The following is a 14,944-nucleotide window of genomic DNA, read 5'->3' as shown; positions in this document are numbered from 1 at the left end:
TCTTGTTTCTAAACCATATGGTATTTTTCTCGAAAACAAAAGAGAACTGCGCATCATTGTATTAAGAAGAGAAAAAGGTCTAAACCGACAAGTAGAAACCAGAAATTTGGAGGGATTTTATCAAACACATAGCGGTTCCGATGATTCCATAGGATCCAAAACCCTAAAATAATTAGAGAATTGAGACCCTCTTTGGCTACACCTTGCAGCTGGTCACTTAATCTCTCCCACCACTGCATACTGCTAGATTCACCTGGTTGGGGGCTGAATCCCTGCAAATTAACCTGACCGAGCAAACGAAACCAGAAATGCCTAGCAAAGACACATCCAACCTGTCCTCAGGCTCTTGCGGACAACTTTCTGGATGGATAAGACCTCTCTTTTGGAGTCGATCCGCTGTCCAACATCTCTTAAAAGCAGCCAACCATTGAAAAAAAAATTGCATTTGGGAGGGGCCCAAGAATGCCAAATTCTCTCCCAGTGCCCAAAATTAGTAGAACCAATGAAAAGACTTTCGTATGCAGCTTTGGCAGAATACTTTCCATCTGTTGCAAATCTGAATATATGTTTATCTTCCTGATTCTGCAGCAGGTTAATGGAGCTTAAAATGTCCCAAAGGTCCAGGAAATCAACTAGCACTCCAACTGAAACTGCACCTCTAATATCTGTCAACCATCTTCTATCTGTCAAAGCCTCCTGGACTGATCTAGTGTTCAAATTTCTCTTGGGCACAGCAGCAAATAGTCTAGGAGCCAAATCCTTTTTCCTTGCAGCCAGCGATCCTTCCAGAAAAGGGTTGAAGAACCATTTCCAATTTCCGTTATAACAGCCACAGAAAAGAAAGCCTTCACTGTTCCAGGGATCTGCATAGGGAACAAGGACCATGGCTTATCAGGATCAGTTCTTGTCATCCATAACCATCTCATTCTTAAAGCCCAGCCAAGTTCCTTAAAGGCTGAAGATTCCTAGTCCTCCAAGCTCAAGAGGATGACAAACTCTTCCCCAAGCTACTAAATAGTGTCCCCCTCTGACATCCTTTCTTCCCCGCTAGAGAAAACCCTTCCTAATTTTGTAAATAGCTTTAAGAGCTCCAGGAGGAAGGTCAACAGCCATGGCCAAATATATTAGCATCCCAGTCATTACAAATTGAACTTGAACTCTTCTTCCAGCCAGTAAACCTATTGTTGGTGCTATTGCACAGTAGTACAAATGTAACACATATGGGTTCTGGAACTGCAGGTTCCTAGTGCTATTTTTTTGTTGGCAACATATCTAATGTAAAAAGGATTAGAGTGCTAACATACTAATACCAAATCATGTTAATCAGATCCATCATCTACGGTTGAGTTTAATTTTACCTCCTTTTCATAAAATAGGACACCATCTCCCGGTGAGATCGCATTCAGCCATAGATGATGAATTGAACAAGATTTGGAGATATGTTGCCTTTTTGTTTAATACATAACATCCAAACAGTACCTCTCTCTGAATCTACTTATGATGAGTGCAAACATTTGAATAGTAAATCTGGAACAAAAAGTATCACCATATATATCAACACAAATAGTTAGGGTACAAAACCACAAGGGCAAACAACCATCCATCGCCACACACAGCCTTCACATAGGCTGTCTAATGACAAGTCCATCATATAGTATGTATGTATTTATGTATACGTGTGTGTAAATATATACTAGAAGGGAAAAACCAAAAGTATGTACTGTGCTGCGCCATTATATTCCTCTCCTCCCAAATTGATTACCTTGTGCTCACAGAACAATCACCTTGTGCTTGCTGCGGAACGGTGACAGTAGGGAGAAGGACCGAGAAGCTGATGAAACAGTAAACAAGCATAGTGAACATTCCACCACCACCACTAGGTCATGGTTGTTAGAAATCGATTCAAGAGACAAGTTGTGCACACAACCTTTTGAAGAAGACGCACCAGAGTCATCTTGAGAAATGAGATTCTTCAGCATCGAACCTGAAAAGCAAGAATCCCCTTTTTTATATAATAATGGCCTTATAGGAACGGCAAAACTTTATTTGAAAGTTAACAAACTAGGAGTATTTGAGACAGACAGACTGCCATACCATCTCCTGCTGAGGCTTCGTCAACTGATGAATCCATTGCGCCCTCAGCATGGCTTTTCCTGCCAAATTTCAAAAGTTTCCTCAAGCCTTTTGGCTCTTTGCTTCGAGGCTTTTCACTTACCACATGGCCCTCAACTGAAACTGTGTACACAGGCTCAGGCACTCGAGCCTTAATGCTATTTGCATGCGCAAGTGATTCAGGTAATGGACTGTTGTCTGATGCATTCTCCAGCGATGTCACCCTAGCAAAGGGGGCCTGGTAAGGTTTCTCCACGGCGCCCAAGGTTGGCTCCTCAGGTTCATCCTTTAGACACTCAGTCACCACCTAGTCACAATGGGTATTCTTTTATCACTCTAGCTTACCGTATCCATCAAACCATAATTAGTCCCTCCGTTTTTTTATATATGACGTTTTCTAGTTCAAAAATTAACTATTGGACGTCAAATATTTAGAAATGGAGGTAGTACATCGCAACAAGACACATTTAATAGTACAGAGCAATGTCTGGCCTTTTAATTGATGACCAAATCAGGAATACAATGCACAGAAACGATGAAACAGACCATTGACTAACAAAGAACAGCATAAAGACCATACCTCATATGAGCTCCCCAGGTCATCAGATCTCTCAGCCTCCGGAAGAATAACTGGAGACAGCGGAGCCCTGATAGCTATGTACTCCGATTCTGGGCTGGGCTTCTCTGTCCTGTCATCACTACAAGTTTCCTTTGCTGCATTTCTTCCAGAATGTAGAATGACCGCCTCATCTTCGAGCATCACAACGGTCTTCTCAACCACCACATTATCGTCGCTGCTGTTCATCCTTGAGATGTTACCGTTGGTTTCCTTTACACTAGCAGTTTCTGTTGTACGAAGAGATTTAGCTCCAGCTGAAACCTCTTTTCTCTCTCTACTAGCTACTGCATTTTTCACAACAGCAGGAGCTTGCGAGTATTTGACCTTCAGTTCTGGTAGTGTTGCTGATTTACTCTGGTCAAGCTGCATTATAGCTGAAATTTTCTTTGTCTGGCTATCTTGTGGCATGCTTTTTCTCCGCGGGCGGTCCACGCTTGCTGACTTGGAATTCAAAGTATGGCCAGTCGAACTGTTGGTTTTAGGTTCAGCAAGTTTTCTCAATCTCTCGTTGGATGATTCGGTCCTCCCACTTCTCTCCTTCATGTCTGTCAAGGTTGGCTTACTAACTGCATTAGTATTGTCATTTAGTTTGCTTGATTTTGCTGTTTTTTCAGGATCAGTCCCTGGGGTAGTTTTGATAGGAAATTTTCTGAGAGGTGAAGAGGATGCAAGTTCGGTATCGCTGAGCTTTGAGCTCTTGTAGGTGCTGGGGGAAACCTTGGGAGAAGGCTTTACTCTGGGCTGCTGTGGTGTTGGTGCATTGGAAGTGCTGCTTCTTGCAGCAATCCTCTTTTGCCTCTCTAGCTTAAGCCTTTCTAGCCGTTTGATCTGTTCCTCTTCCTGAAAATGGGAAAATCACTAACTCAATGTTGAAAAGTTTACAAATGTTGCAACAAGTTGTCTGGTTAGATTAATTCTACCAATAAATAAACCTCCATTATAAGAACAGGCAGGACAATAAGAATGACTACCCCGATTCAAGTTATTCTTCATGTTCGATTGCATGCCTTAGCGCGTAAATAGTTGCAATTTTGTACAACTTGCTTCTAAGGCAATTGATAGTGACACCTACAATTGTCTTCCTAGGTACCAAACACTATTTAGTGGAGCCACCACATGAAGAAACAATTATCTAAAAAAATAATGGTGGATAAAAATACTTGATCAGGAAGGAAGTCCCCTCTGCTAAACATTTCAGGTTACTTTTCTAGGAAGACTTAGATGGCATGGTTAGAGCTATACCTATTAGTGAGAAGTTTTCGTAGGAGATCTTAATGGGCATGTAGGCACAACAAGTACAGGTTTCGAGGTTCTTCATGGAGGTTTTGGGTATGGTAGTAGGAATTAGGAGGGGAGGAAGTCTTGGACTTTGCAGTAGATTTTTATTTGTTGATAGCCAACACTTCCTTTAGGTGATAGAATCCCATTCAGTGACCTATAGTAGTGGCCAACACTCTAGTCATATTAACTTTGTCCTCACAAGAAGAGAGGACAAACGAGCATGCTTGATTGCAAGGTGATGCACTGATGCCTCGGGAGTGTGACGTCTCTCGATATAATCTTGTTGGTTTTTAGATGTGTGCTCGTAGGGATAAACAAGCCATGATTTCAAGAACAAGGTGGTGAAAACTAAAAGGAGAGACGTCAGACGTTCTCAAGAAAAGGCCACAAAAAAGAGCCTTTGGAAAGAAGAAGATGACGCAAACAAGATGTGGGAGATGACAACCTGCATTCAGAAGGTGGCCTCATAGATGTATGGAGTAACCAAAGGGAGTGGAGACGAAGCTAAAGATATTTGGTAGTGGAACAAGGAAGTCCAAAGAGTTATTAAGAAGAAAGAATGTTATAGACATTTAGACGTTTATACCATGCCAAGTGTATGGACAATACAGAGAAGTACAAGGTAGCAAATACGACTGCAAAGCAAGCTATAAGTGTGGCAAATGGTAGGATGTATGACGATCTTTACCAACGTTTGAGTACGAAGGAAGGAGAAAAGAACATATATAGGATGGATAGAGTCCCTGAGAGGAAGACAAGGGACTTCAACCAAGTTAAGTGCAATTAAGGATGAAACGGAGCACCACTTGGTGAAAGAGAATGAGATCAAACATAGATGACAAAAGTATTTTGACAAATTATTCAATGGGAAGAATGAGGATACAACCTTTCAGTTGGATGACTCTTTTGATGACACTAATAAGCGCTTTGTGTGTAGGTACCAAGAATCTGATGTTATAGAAGCATTGAAAAGGGTGAAAGCGGTAAGGCAATGGGCCCTGATGGATAGGAGCGTATGGAAAACAACTATCCATGTGCATGAACCTTGACTTCGGTTTCTATCGGGTTTCAGCTCAGCCTACATCAACTTGCTTGGGACTAAAATGCTTTATTGTTGTTGTTGTTGTTGTTACTTTTAAAATAATATTGATATTCAACATCAAAGCTACAAGATTCTAGACAAACTAATAAGAGAACATCATACCTGAAAATTTAACTTGTGTACAACATTAACTAGATTAAAACAACAAATACCGAGTGGCAAGGAACATCAATATAATTCACGCAAGAAGGGTTAATAAGTATAAAAAAAAGTAATACACCAATACCTGCTCTTTCTTTGCCTTCTGAAGGTCCGCTTTATATATTCGCAAGTTTTGTGCGCGTTTCTGTGCATCAGTCAGCGGGCCTTTTGATGATGACAACCTCCTCGCTGAAGCATCTTTTCTACGTTTATCCAAACTCTCCTGTGAACTTCTTAGCTTCTTGTCTTTCTCTGGCTTCTTTATTTCATCCACAGTGCTCAACAATGCATCTTCCATATGTGCATCTTCAACCATGGTGGCAGATTGACTCTGTATCTGACTATTATAATCCATTGCTGGATCATATCCAAACGAAACGTCTTCACATCCACGCTCCGGCATCAATTCAGCTGGCTCATAGAAAAGCTGACTACCAGCTTTAGCATCTGATATCTTCTGAACAGTTGAGGGAAGCTCAACATCAATGTCAATGGCAGTACGACATTCTGGTTCATGGTTATCCTCTGAGGTAGACCTAAGAGGTATCATAAACGATTCATCTGCCAAGCTGTGCACATTTTTGTCAACCAGGGTGGGGCTCTTGTACTGTGCTTCTGCAAGAGGATCCAAAGAACTCCCTCTGTCCATTGACTTTTCCTGTCCATATATCATGAAGTCATCACTTGTTCCTCTTCTGTATCTCACACCTCCAGCTTCAATCTCCTTTATGTCATCACATCCAAAGCTCATGCCTTCACCTTCCCCATACATCATAAGTTCATCACCAGACAGCATCTGCTGGGGTCTAATCCTCTCATTTTCCATACTGAAACCTGTTGTATTATGTTCATTGGCCCCAGCAGAATTTTGCTCCACCAAGAGAATTGAATCAACATCAACGCTTGTGCTCTCCTTCATCCTTGCTGGGGGTGCTTTTTTCTCACTGGCGAATAGGTCCGCGTCATTATCTCTTTTCTCATCAGCTCTTAGCAGGAAACTCTGGAAAACATTCCAGCTCCCTTGGTCTCCATCTTGCCCATATGACATTCCATTCTTGCTATATTCATCTGCAGACTCGAAAACCATCTTCCTAGCATCTTTTTTCTTTGAACTTGAGCTATTATTCTTTTTCTTTCTGGACTTGGCGTGTGAATCGTCGCTATCCTCTGATACTACATCTGAACCTGTTTGTGAGTCACTGTCTGATGATCCGTGCCTTTTCGATGTTACATTGATATTTCGGATGACAACCACACTAGGCTTCTTCTTACCTGCCCTTTTATCTTTTTTATGGGACCTGTGACCATAAGAAGTTTCCCTCTCTGAACCACTCTGGTCACTTTTATCATCTGAAGTTTCTGAGTCCTTGCTATCTGAGTGTTTCTTTGATACTCTCCTTTCTGAGGGGTGGTACCTGGTCTCATCCATTGGGGGGTAGGGGGAAGGGTAATATGGGTTCATTCCAGGATAGTAAGGCATGCCTTGCATAGAGTAAGGTGGATGCATTGCCCATGGTGGATATGCTGACTGATATGGACCATGGAAGAACTCATGGGGAGCACCAGAGTGCTGAGATGTCCTTTGATCTGTCAAGCAACAAAAGTTATTGATGATAGCCAAGGACACTTAGTAAATTGAGGGTACATTTCAATCAACTTATGGGGGAATTTTTAAATCAAGCATGAGACAATTAGCTTCAAGGGAGAGTCAACAGTTGCACATAATGAATGAATAGAAAATCAAGCTCCATCAACAGAAAGGTTCCTGTATAATAATTATCCAGTCTCAAGGAACAAGCTATTGTGAGCTTGTAAGAACATAAGTTCAGTCATTGCACTAGACATCAAAACATACCTGCTTTAGAAGCATCTTCGCCATTTGCATCTCCGTTGGAAACAGACATAGATTCCATAGTCTGCTTCATGTTGTCCCCCATAAACATAATGCCAGAAGGATTAAACGGAGGAAATTCGGAGCGTGCAGACATTGCTTCAGGTTCAACTTCAATCCACTGTCCAGTTTCATGCTTTTGCTTCCACAACTCAATGAATTGTGTACATGCCTTCCTATTTATTGAAAGCACACCAAAGTGGTAAGCATCAAAGGATTTAACGTTAATACAGTGAAATTTTGCTTCCAGGCAACTATGTAACTTATCAAGGTCTGGTAGTATGTTTTCCATCTATATGAATCGAAAATAAATTATAAAAGAGTAGCATGCACCAGCTGTCCCTAAACTTGTTCGGGGGTGTAACCTAGGTCCCAAAACTATTAATTTGCAGTTTCAAGTCCCCAAACTTGCTACGTGGTTTACCAGAGGTCCAAACCGACCTAAGTCGCAAATTAGTATTGATGCACCTACTTCGCATCTTCATGGCACCTGTGCCACCCTAATTTTGCCAACTCATGACTCATAGCAGTACTAGCCCTCACATGACACTCAGCAAACAAAAAAAATCTGATGAGACCCACCCAATGCAGAGAGATGAGGTAGGGAAAGAGAAACAATATATGGAGATATATTGCCTATGGACTCATGAATTAAACATTTAGCATCCAAGATGGCACTAAAGTTTCCACGTAAGCGATTTGATGATGATTTAGAAGATTTGAACCTCGAGTGAAAAGGTTAACAAGTTCAAGAACATGAAGCTACAAATCTATCACAAACCTAGATTACACGCCCAAGCAAGTTTAGAGACCACCAGTGCACTCCACATAAAAACACTGGTGCAGTAATCAATCTATGAAAGAACCATGAGTAAAATACACTGGCGGTCCCTAAACTTGTAGCGTTGTATCATCCCGGTCCTTAAACTACCAAAATGACGAAAGAGTCTCTAGCTGAGTTGGTTAGGTGGTCTAAATAGCACTCTTCAGATCCTGAGTTCGAATCCCAGTGGGAGCGAATTTCAGGCTGGGGTTAAAAAAGGTCACTCGCTGGTTTCCTTGGTTGTGTGCACACAAGATGGACTGGCCTATGGGGGGCGGATCCACGTGTAGGGGTTGAGAGGGCTCAAAGCACAAGTAAAGATCTAGCATGGACCCTCATGTTGCATGGGGGCAGCTTTCGTGACCTTTCTCGGTCAGGGCTCCGATTGAGCTTCTTATTAATATAATGCCATGGGGACGGTCTTTCCCCTACTGGCCAAGTTTTTTTCTTGACACCCAAAATGCACATGCAGGTCCCAAACTTGTAAAATTGTATCATCCCAGACTCTAAACTTTCAACGTGCACATTTCAGTCCATATACTTCTATGGTTGTTTCATCTGGGTCCATAAACTTATTTTTGGTGTTATCACAGGTCCAAATAGTCATGACCCACTCCACATGCATTTTAGGAGTTTAGGGATTTATTAGATGACACAACCATACAAGTGTAAGGGCCGAAATGTGCACGTTGAAAGTTTAGAGACTAGGGTGATACAATTTTACGCTGAAATGTACACGTTGAAAGTCATTCTAGTAAATATTAAGTCATTTTTCAGAAAAAATAAGTTATTATTGTTTCAGACATTTTTTCTAGGTTTTCTTAGACATTTCTTATGTTATTGGTTTGTTCGTTCCAGAAAATATTAAGTCATTCTAGGTAATTTTAAGTGATTCCAAAGTCTAGGTAACATAAATATTGTCATTTTTCAGAAAACATTAAGTTATTATTGTTTCAACCATTTTTTCTGGGTTTTCTCAGACATTTCTTATCTTATTGGTTCAGTCATTCCAGAAAATATTAAGTCATTCTAGCGTACAAACAACATTTAAGTCATTCTATGTAACTTTAAGTCATTCCAAAGTCTAGATAACATTTAAGTCATTTTAGACTACATTAAGTCATTTTAGGCGAGATGGCTCGGCTCGACTCTTGGGCGCTGGGCAGGCGCGGGGGCGGCTCGACCGGTTGGGCAAGCTGGCTCGGTCGACTTTGTTGGGCGGGCGCGGGGGAGCCACGCAGGGGCGCGCCGGTTGGTCCAGGTGATGGACTGTTGGGTCCATCACCTAGGGTGATGAATAGAATAGATCTGGCCCTATATATATATATTAGCCACCCTAATTAGGGTTAGGGTTTTCTATTCTATCCAACATGGTATCAAGCCTATCTTCTCTTCCCTCCCTCCCACTCTTCTCAGTTCATGAGCCACCTCTCGTGGCCGCCGGTCTCCCCCTTCCCCGTGCCCGCCTCCCTTTCCATGGAGGTTGCACGACCTTCCCCTGCACCTGCGACCGGCACCGCCAACACCACAGGAACACCTCCACGCTGCCCAGCCGCACGCTAGCGCCGACCTCCCTCTTCCTCGTGCTCGCACTCCGCTCTCCGGCCCAGCGCCCAACTCCCCGGCTCGACGCCATGCTCCACGTCTTCGCCCTCCATGGCGCCCTGCTTCCTAGCTCCATCTTCTATGCGCCTCGCTCCCTGATCCGACGCCCTGCTCCCCGTCTTCGCCCACCATGGCGCCCTACTCCCTAGCATGCTCCCCGCATGCCGGTGACGGCAAGCCTATGGCCACCTCAGTTTCATTTACCGCTTCAGCGACTATGAAGGAAACCGAGCTAGCAAGGTCCGACATCTTTGACGACTATGAGCAATGCATTTTGTCAACAAAAGATAGAACCTCTGATAGACCTTGAACGCAGATGTCCAGGTTGCTAACAATATCCTCTTCCTCCGGCAACATGGGGGCATGGGTGGCCTGCAGGCGCCGACCTCTCCCTTCCTGCTCTTGCTCCCTATACGCTTGTCCTTCGCTCCGCCGCGGTCCATGTGCCTCCCTACCGTGTGTGTGTCTCCTTTCACAATGGGCAATTTCCCTGAGGCACGTTCGTGCTCTTTGATCGAACCATGAATCGGGTTCTCCGTGTATCCTTTAGCTTTTGTTCACCCTCACGAGGGCCACCAAGCTCCAGGGTCATTCGTGTTCCGTGGTGCGGAGATTGTCTCTGTGACGATCGAGGCCTTGTCATCTCCACCGCGCATGCTCGCCATTAGCCTACTCACCACCGATGGCCCCAGCGCCCATCCTGGAGACTCTTTGGAGGTGCCTCCACTGGCACTCTACTCGTACCCCATGTCATCGCAGCCCACTACTGCTACTCCCACCGACTGGGTTGCCAACTCTGGCGCCTCGTACCACACCACTCCTAACTCTGGTACTGTATCTTTACCACATCCCCATAACACCACCTTCCCTTCTTCCATCATTGTCGACAATGGGTCAACTCTGCCTGTCACCTTAGTAGGTGACACGGTCCTTCCTGGTTCATTGTACCTCAACAACATCCTTGTTGCCCCCAACATCATACAGAACCTTCTCTCAATCCGTCGCTTCACCACTAACAACCATTGTTCTATAGAGTTCGATCCTTGGGGACACCATACGGGACCTTACCACTCATGTCATGGTCACCCGATGCGACATCTCGGGTCCCCTATCCTATTCGCTTGCCTACCCCACCTCCCTTATCTCGTGTTACCACACCCTACACCCTTGTTGCGGTTGCCTCTGCCTCCACTTGGCATTGTCGTCTTGGCCACGCTGGTAACGACGTCCTCTCCAAACTCTCGGGCACCTCAGCCATCACCTGCCCCGCGGCACCACTACCTCTCTTTGCCATGCCTGGCTGTTTGGGCGTCACACTCGCTTGCCCTTCTCTTCTTCCATCTCCCACACCACTCGCCCCTTCGACCACGTCCATTATGACCTTTGGACATCCCCTACCCTAAGCATCTCTGGTTATAAGTGCTATCTAGTCTCCTGGATGACTTCTCTCACTACATGTGGACCTTTCCTCTTCGCCACAAGTCTGACACCTTCACCAGTCTTACTTATTTGTACGAGTGTCGACTCAGTTTGGGCGCATCATCCGAGGTTATCAATGTGATAACGGAAGGGAGTTTGATAACTCCACATCTCGTACCTTCTTTCTCTCCCATGGTGTGGAGCTATGATGTCGTGTCCTCACACCTCCCCTCAGAACGGTCGAGCCGATCGCATGCACCAACATGCCTCGTTGCCTCCTCTTCCAAACTTCTCTTCCTGCCCACTATTGGGCTGAGGTGTTGAACATTGCCGCCTACCTCCTCAACCGTCTTCCCTCCCAGGCGATCAGTGGGTTCTTCACCCTCTTTGGCACCCTCCTACGAGCACCTTCGCGTCATCGGGTGTGCTTGCTATCCCAACACATCTGCCACTGCCTCCCACAAACTTGTGCCTTGTTCCACTCGATGTCTCTTCCTCGATTACTCCTCGGATCACAAGGGATACCGATGCCTTGACTTTCTCATCCACTGCATCATCATCTCTCGTCATGTTGTTTTCAATGAGAATGTTTCCCCTTAGTGGCTCCTCCCCACCTTTCGATTTTGATTCCCTCGATGTCGATCCTGTCAACATCTCTCCTCTTCCCCTACCCCCGGTCCCGACGCACGACCCCGTCGCCCCCGCCTACGCCATGCGTGGGTCCGTCGCCTTCGCCCGTGCCATGTGTGGCCCAATCGTTTCCGATCGCGCCATGCGCGGTACTATACTTCTCGGCACATGTGGCTCGTTTTGTCGATCCCACCCACATCTACCGGCAACATGTGTGGCCCAGTCCACTGGTCCACCCTACCGACGAGTCGCCCCATGCCGAGCCACCGGTGCACCATCCAGTCGCCATCGACCATCAAGTCACATCAATTAGGGTTAGGGTTTTCTGTTCTATCTAACACTTACATCAAGCGAGAAGCACCAAAACACTCTGCAAAAGTGATCAGATACACCAAGTTGTCGATGTCAAATCCTGCTGCTACAGCACGTGCAAAGGCCATAGCCTGTTCTTTACGTAAGACTGTTTTGCGAGTCTCTAGCACTCTGAGCAATTGATCCCTACAAAATATGAAGTATGTGATCAGATGATTGTATGAACAACATTCTATAATGCAGTTAAATTCACCACGAAAATAAAAATACAAACGAATGCTTCTCCAGAGAAAACGCACACATAAAGAAGTCATCCAAAAAGTAAACAGATGATGTAATAGAACAATCAAATGATGATCACGCCAGAAATCTATGCATATCTTCATGAAATGGAGCATATGTTACTCCATAATGAAAATAAGTTCTAGTTAAATCACGGTGGTATCCATGTAGACCAGTTTTACTGCCAATTGTCATCCATGGCATCGTTAAGTACTACATTACAGAAAACAAAACATGCTGCTTTAGACATAGGTACTTTGAATTCTCCTCCTGTGTAGCATCATGATTCTGCAATGGTGGAATTGGTTGTGTACCAGCCTGCCAAGAATATGGAATCTCAGAACATGATAAGCACATATACCATTACTCTTTTGCAGAAAGAAGAGGCAGGTTTATCTGTACAAATTCACCTTGTATGGAACAAGTGCCCTATCTGCATCAGGATTGTAACTTGCCTTACTACCTGTAAGTAGATGGGTCAGGGACATTCAGCAACAGGGCAGAAGAATACAAGAACTGTCGCCAAAACAAGTTGCACCTCAGATTCATCCTTCAAGAAAAATGTAGCTTTTTTAAAGTAGATGAGACTATGAGAGTGATCTCTTCCTAAAATGCACGACGTGATAGCTAGCTCCATCTCAGAATGCATAACTTCCAATGAGCTAGCTAAAGCTAAAACTAAAACAATTAATTTAAGAATCCATATAACTAGGAAAGGTCACTCCATGCATATACATTGGGATTTCCTTGTGCAGCCCAGTATGTTGAAAACAAACTATCTGCCTGTAAAAGATCCAACAGCATTGCCTGATTTTACATTTACACCAAACTTTATAATGATTAAATGCTAAAGTAAATATTGCATAGCAATTTGCCAAGTATCATGGTCCATGAAGATACGGAAAGTTCTTTTTTGGTAACAAATAAACATTGCTCATTACTTAGGTGATAAAACAAAGACTCCACAGATGGCACATATGCTGTTTGTTCTATGACTCGTGGTGAAATAAAGAAATGCTCGTCAGCATTTCACCTTCCATGCAGTCCACCAATTTCCCATTATAGTATTCCACCTAACAAAGCACAAATATGAACATCTCATCTTTCTGATATTAGTATGTTAGTCAAAAGTTATCAGGCATAGATGTCTGCTTACAGATCTCAACCCAAGACTGTCACTGCCCTGGACGGCAATGCCATCCTCGATCTGCAATATCTCAGACTCTATGGTTGTGACCCGCTCCAGGACCTCTGGTGTACTGACAAATCGAACAAACCTGCGAAAGAGAGGGATTCAAATCACCACGTATATTGTCAAAGAACAAATTTGCAAATGACAACCCCTAACAATGGGACGCAAACCAACCTATCCAACGTGCCCCTGGTAAACCAGGGTGCATCAATCTCTGGGTCAGGCTCAAGTGTGATAGAATAGCCTCCCTTGGCAATTTGTTCTTGTGCAACCTTGAGATGGGCGACGAATGGGTTCAGCAGACCAGAGGCTATCTTCTCCTTCCGTCCATTCGCCACCACAACTAAATCACACCTAGAAAAAAGATGGGGAGAAGAGAGAAACAAATCATTTGCGTGGCAGACGGTAAAGCTGCGGCCATAGTACTCGATCAAATTTAGAGCATGAGGACATCAGATCTAGCAGACTAGCACTGCAGTGTTAACCAAGCCAGGCTTGGCAACGCATACGAGGTTAAGGCGAAAGCCGAAAGCTTTGCCGTTTCATGGGGAAATGCCATGCCCGAGCTTCCAGAGCTCGCTCCATTTTTGGCAACACGCCACACACCAGAGCCACAAAAGATGACACATATATATATAATTGACTGGCCAAATTACCAGAGGAAACAAAGAAACATCGCCGGGAGTTACTCGAGCAGATCCGGCAGCTCACCTGGTGCGGGTCGGGGTGAGCTGGAACACCGCCGATTCAAGCCGCGTATCCGGCCTCATTTGCAGAATGGTTCTTGCCGATTCTCCTTATGTGCCAGATCTTGCTGGAAGGAGACGGAGGATTTCAACCGGATTGGATCAGAAGACAGAAGGCGGCCAACCAGAGTGAGTGACGAATTTGGAAGGGAAAATGCAGGTCTCGATGATGCAATCAAAGAAGACGAGTGATCCGAGAAGTCTTGTACGTACGAACCAAATTAAAGAACAAAAGAAGAGATAAATAGGAATTGGAAAGTGAAAATCTGTAGGGGGGAGGGGAGGGGAGGTGGGGTGGGGAGCGCGGGTGGTGGTTGAGTGCAGTGCAGACTGCAGACAGGTTGAGAGAGCTTGCTTTAATTTGTCGCTGCCGCTGCCCGGTTGGTGGAGGTTATTTACATTAAATTTTTTTATTAAAACGGCTGTTTTACCTGCAGCTGTCTATAGAGCAATATAAAAAACAGTAAAAGCCCATATAAATTAAAGTCAAGCGTATATTGTTGTTTATTTTTCAAAACAAAGAAACCTCAAGTGATAATAAATTTGAGACACAATATTTTAGCATAAGCAAGAATAGTGAGAACAGTATCAGTCCTTCGATAGGCAATCATTATGGTTTTGTCCAGCCATATATTACATCAAACGATCGGAATTTATGATGCCCACTAAATATTCTTATTCTGACGGGTAGCCTATAATGCCGATCCAATGTAAACGTACCATAGAAAATAGCATTAGCCAGTGCGTTATAAAGAATGCATACCTGCATCCAGATATTAAAATTTTATA

At 44.1% G+C, this 14,944-nt stretch overlaps 1 protein-coding gene across 1 annotated transcript; it reads right to left on the bottom strand.

Annotated features, from left to right (window-relative positions):
• Positions 1 to 1,501: 1,501 nt before the first annotated feature.
• On the bottom strand, positions 1,502 to 14,534 carry LOC103644350 (COP1-interacting protein 7). Its single transcript, XM_008667568.3, has 13 exons — positions 14,121 to 14,534; positions 13,584 to 13,763; positions 13,374 to 13,494; positions 13,251 to 13,290; positions 12,628 to 12,680; positions 12,474 to 12,535; positions 11,969 to 12,121; positions 7,111 to 7,322; positions 5,341 to 6,842; positions 2,693 to 3,571; positions 2,095 to 2,419; positions 1,928 to 1,984; positions 1,502 to 1,831 (listed from the first exon to the last, which is right to left on the bottom strand). Exons 1-13 carry the CDS (start codon positions 14,177 to 14,179, stop codon positions 1,770 to 1,772), a joined length of 3,705 nt encoding a protein of 1,234 aa, XP_008665790.1. The 5' UTR covers positions 14,180 to 14,534; the 3' UTR covers positions 1,502 to 1,769.
• Positions 14,535 to 14,944: the final 410 nt, after the last annotated feature.

Source organism: Zea mays, chromosome 1 (assembly GCF_902167145.1).
Source record: "Zea mays cultivar B73 chromosome 1, Zm-B73-REFERENCE-NAM-5.0, whole genome shotgun sequence".
Taxonomy (NCBI): domain Eukaryota; kingdom Viridiplantae; phylum Streptophyta; class Magnoliopsida; order Poales; family Poaceae; genus Zea; species Zea mays.
The sequence above is the reverse complement of the archived record's forward strand: the minus strand, read 5'-3'. Positions and strand labels throughout refer to the sequence as shown.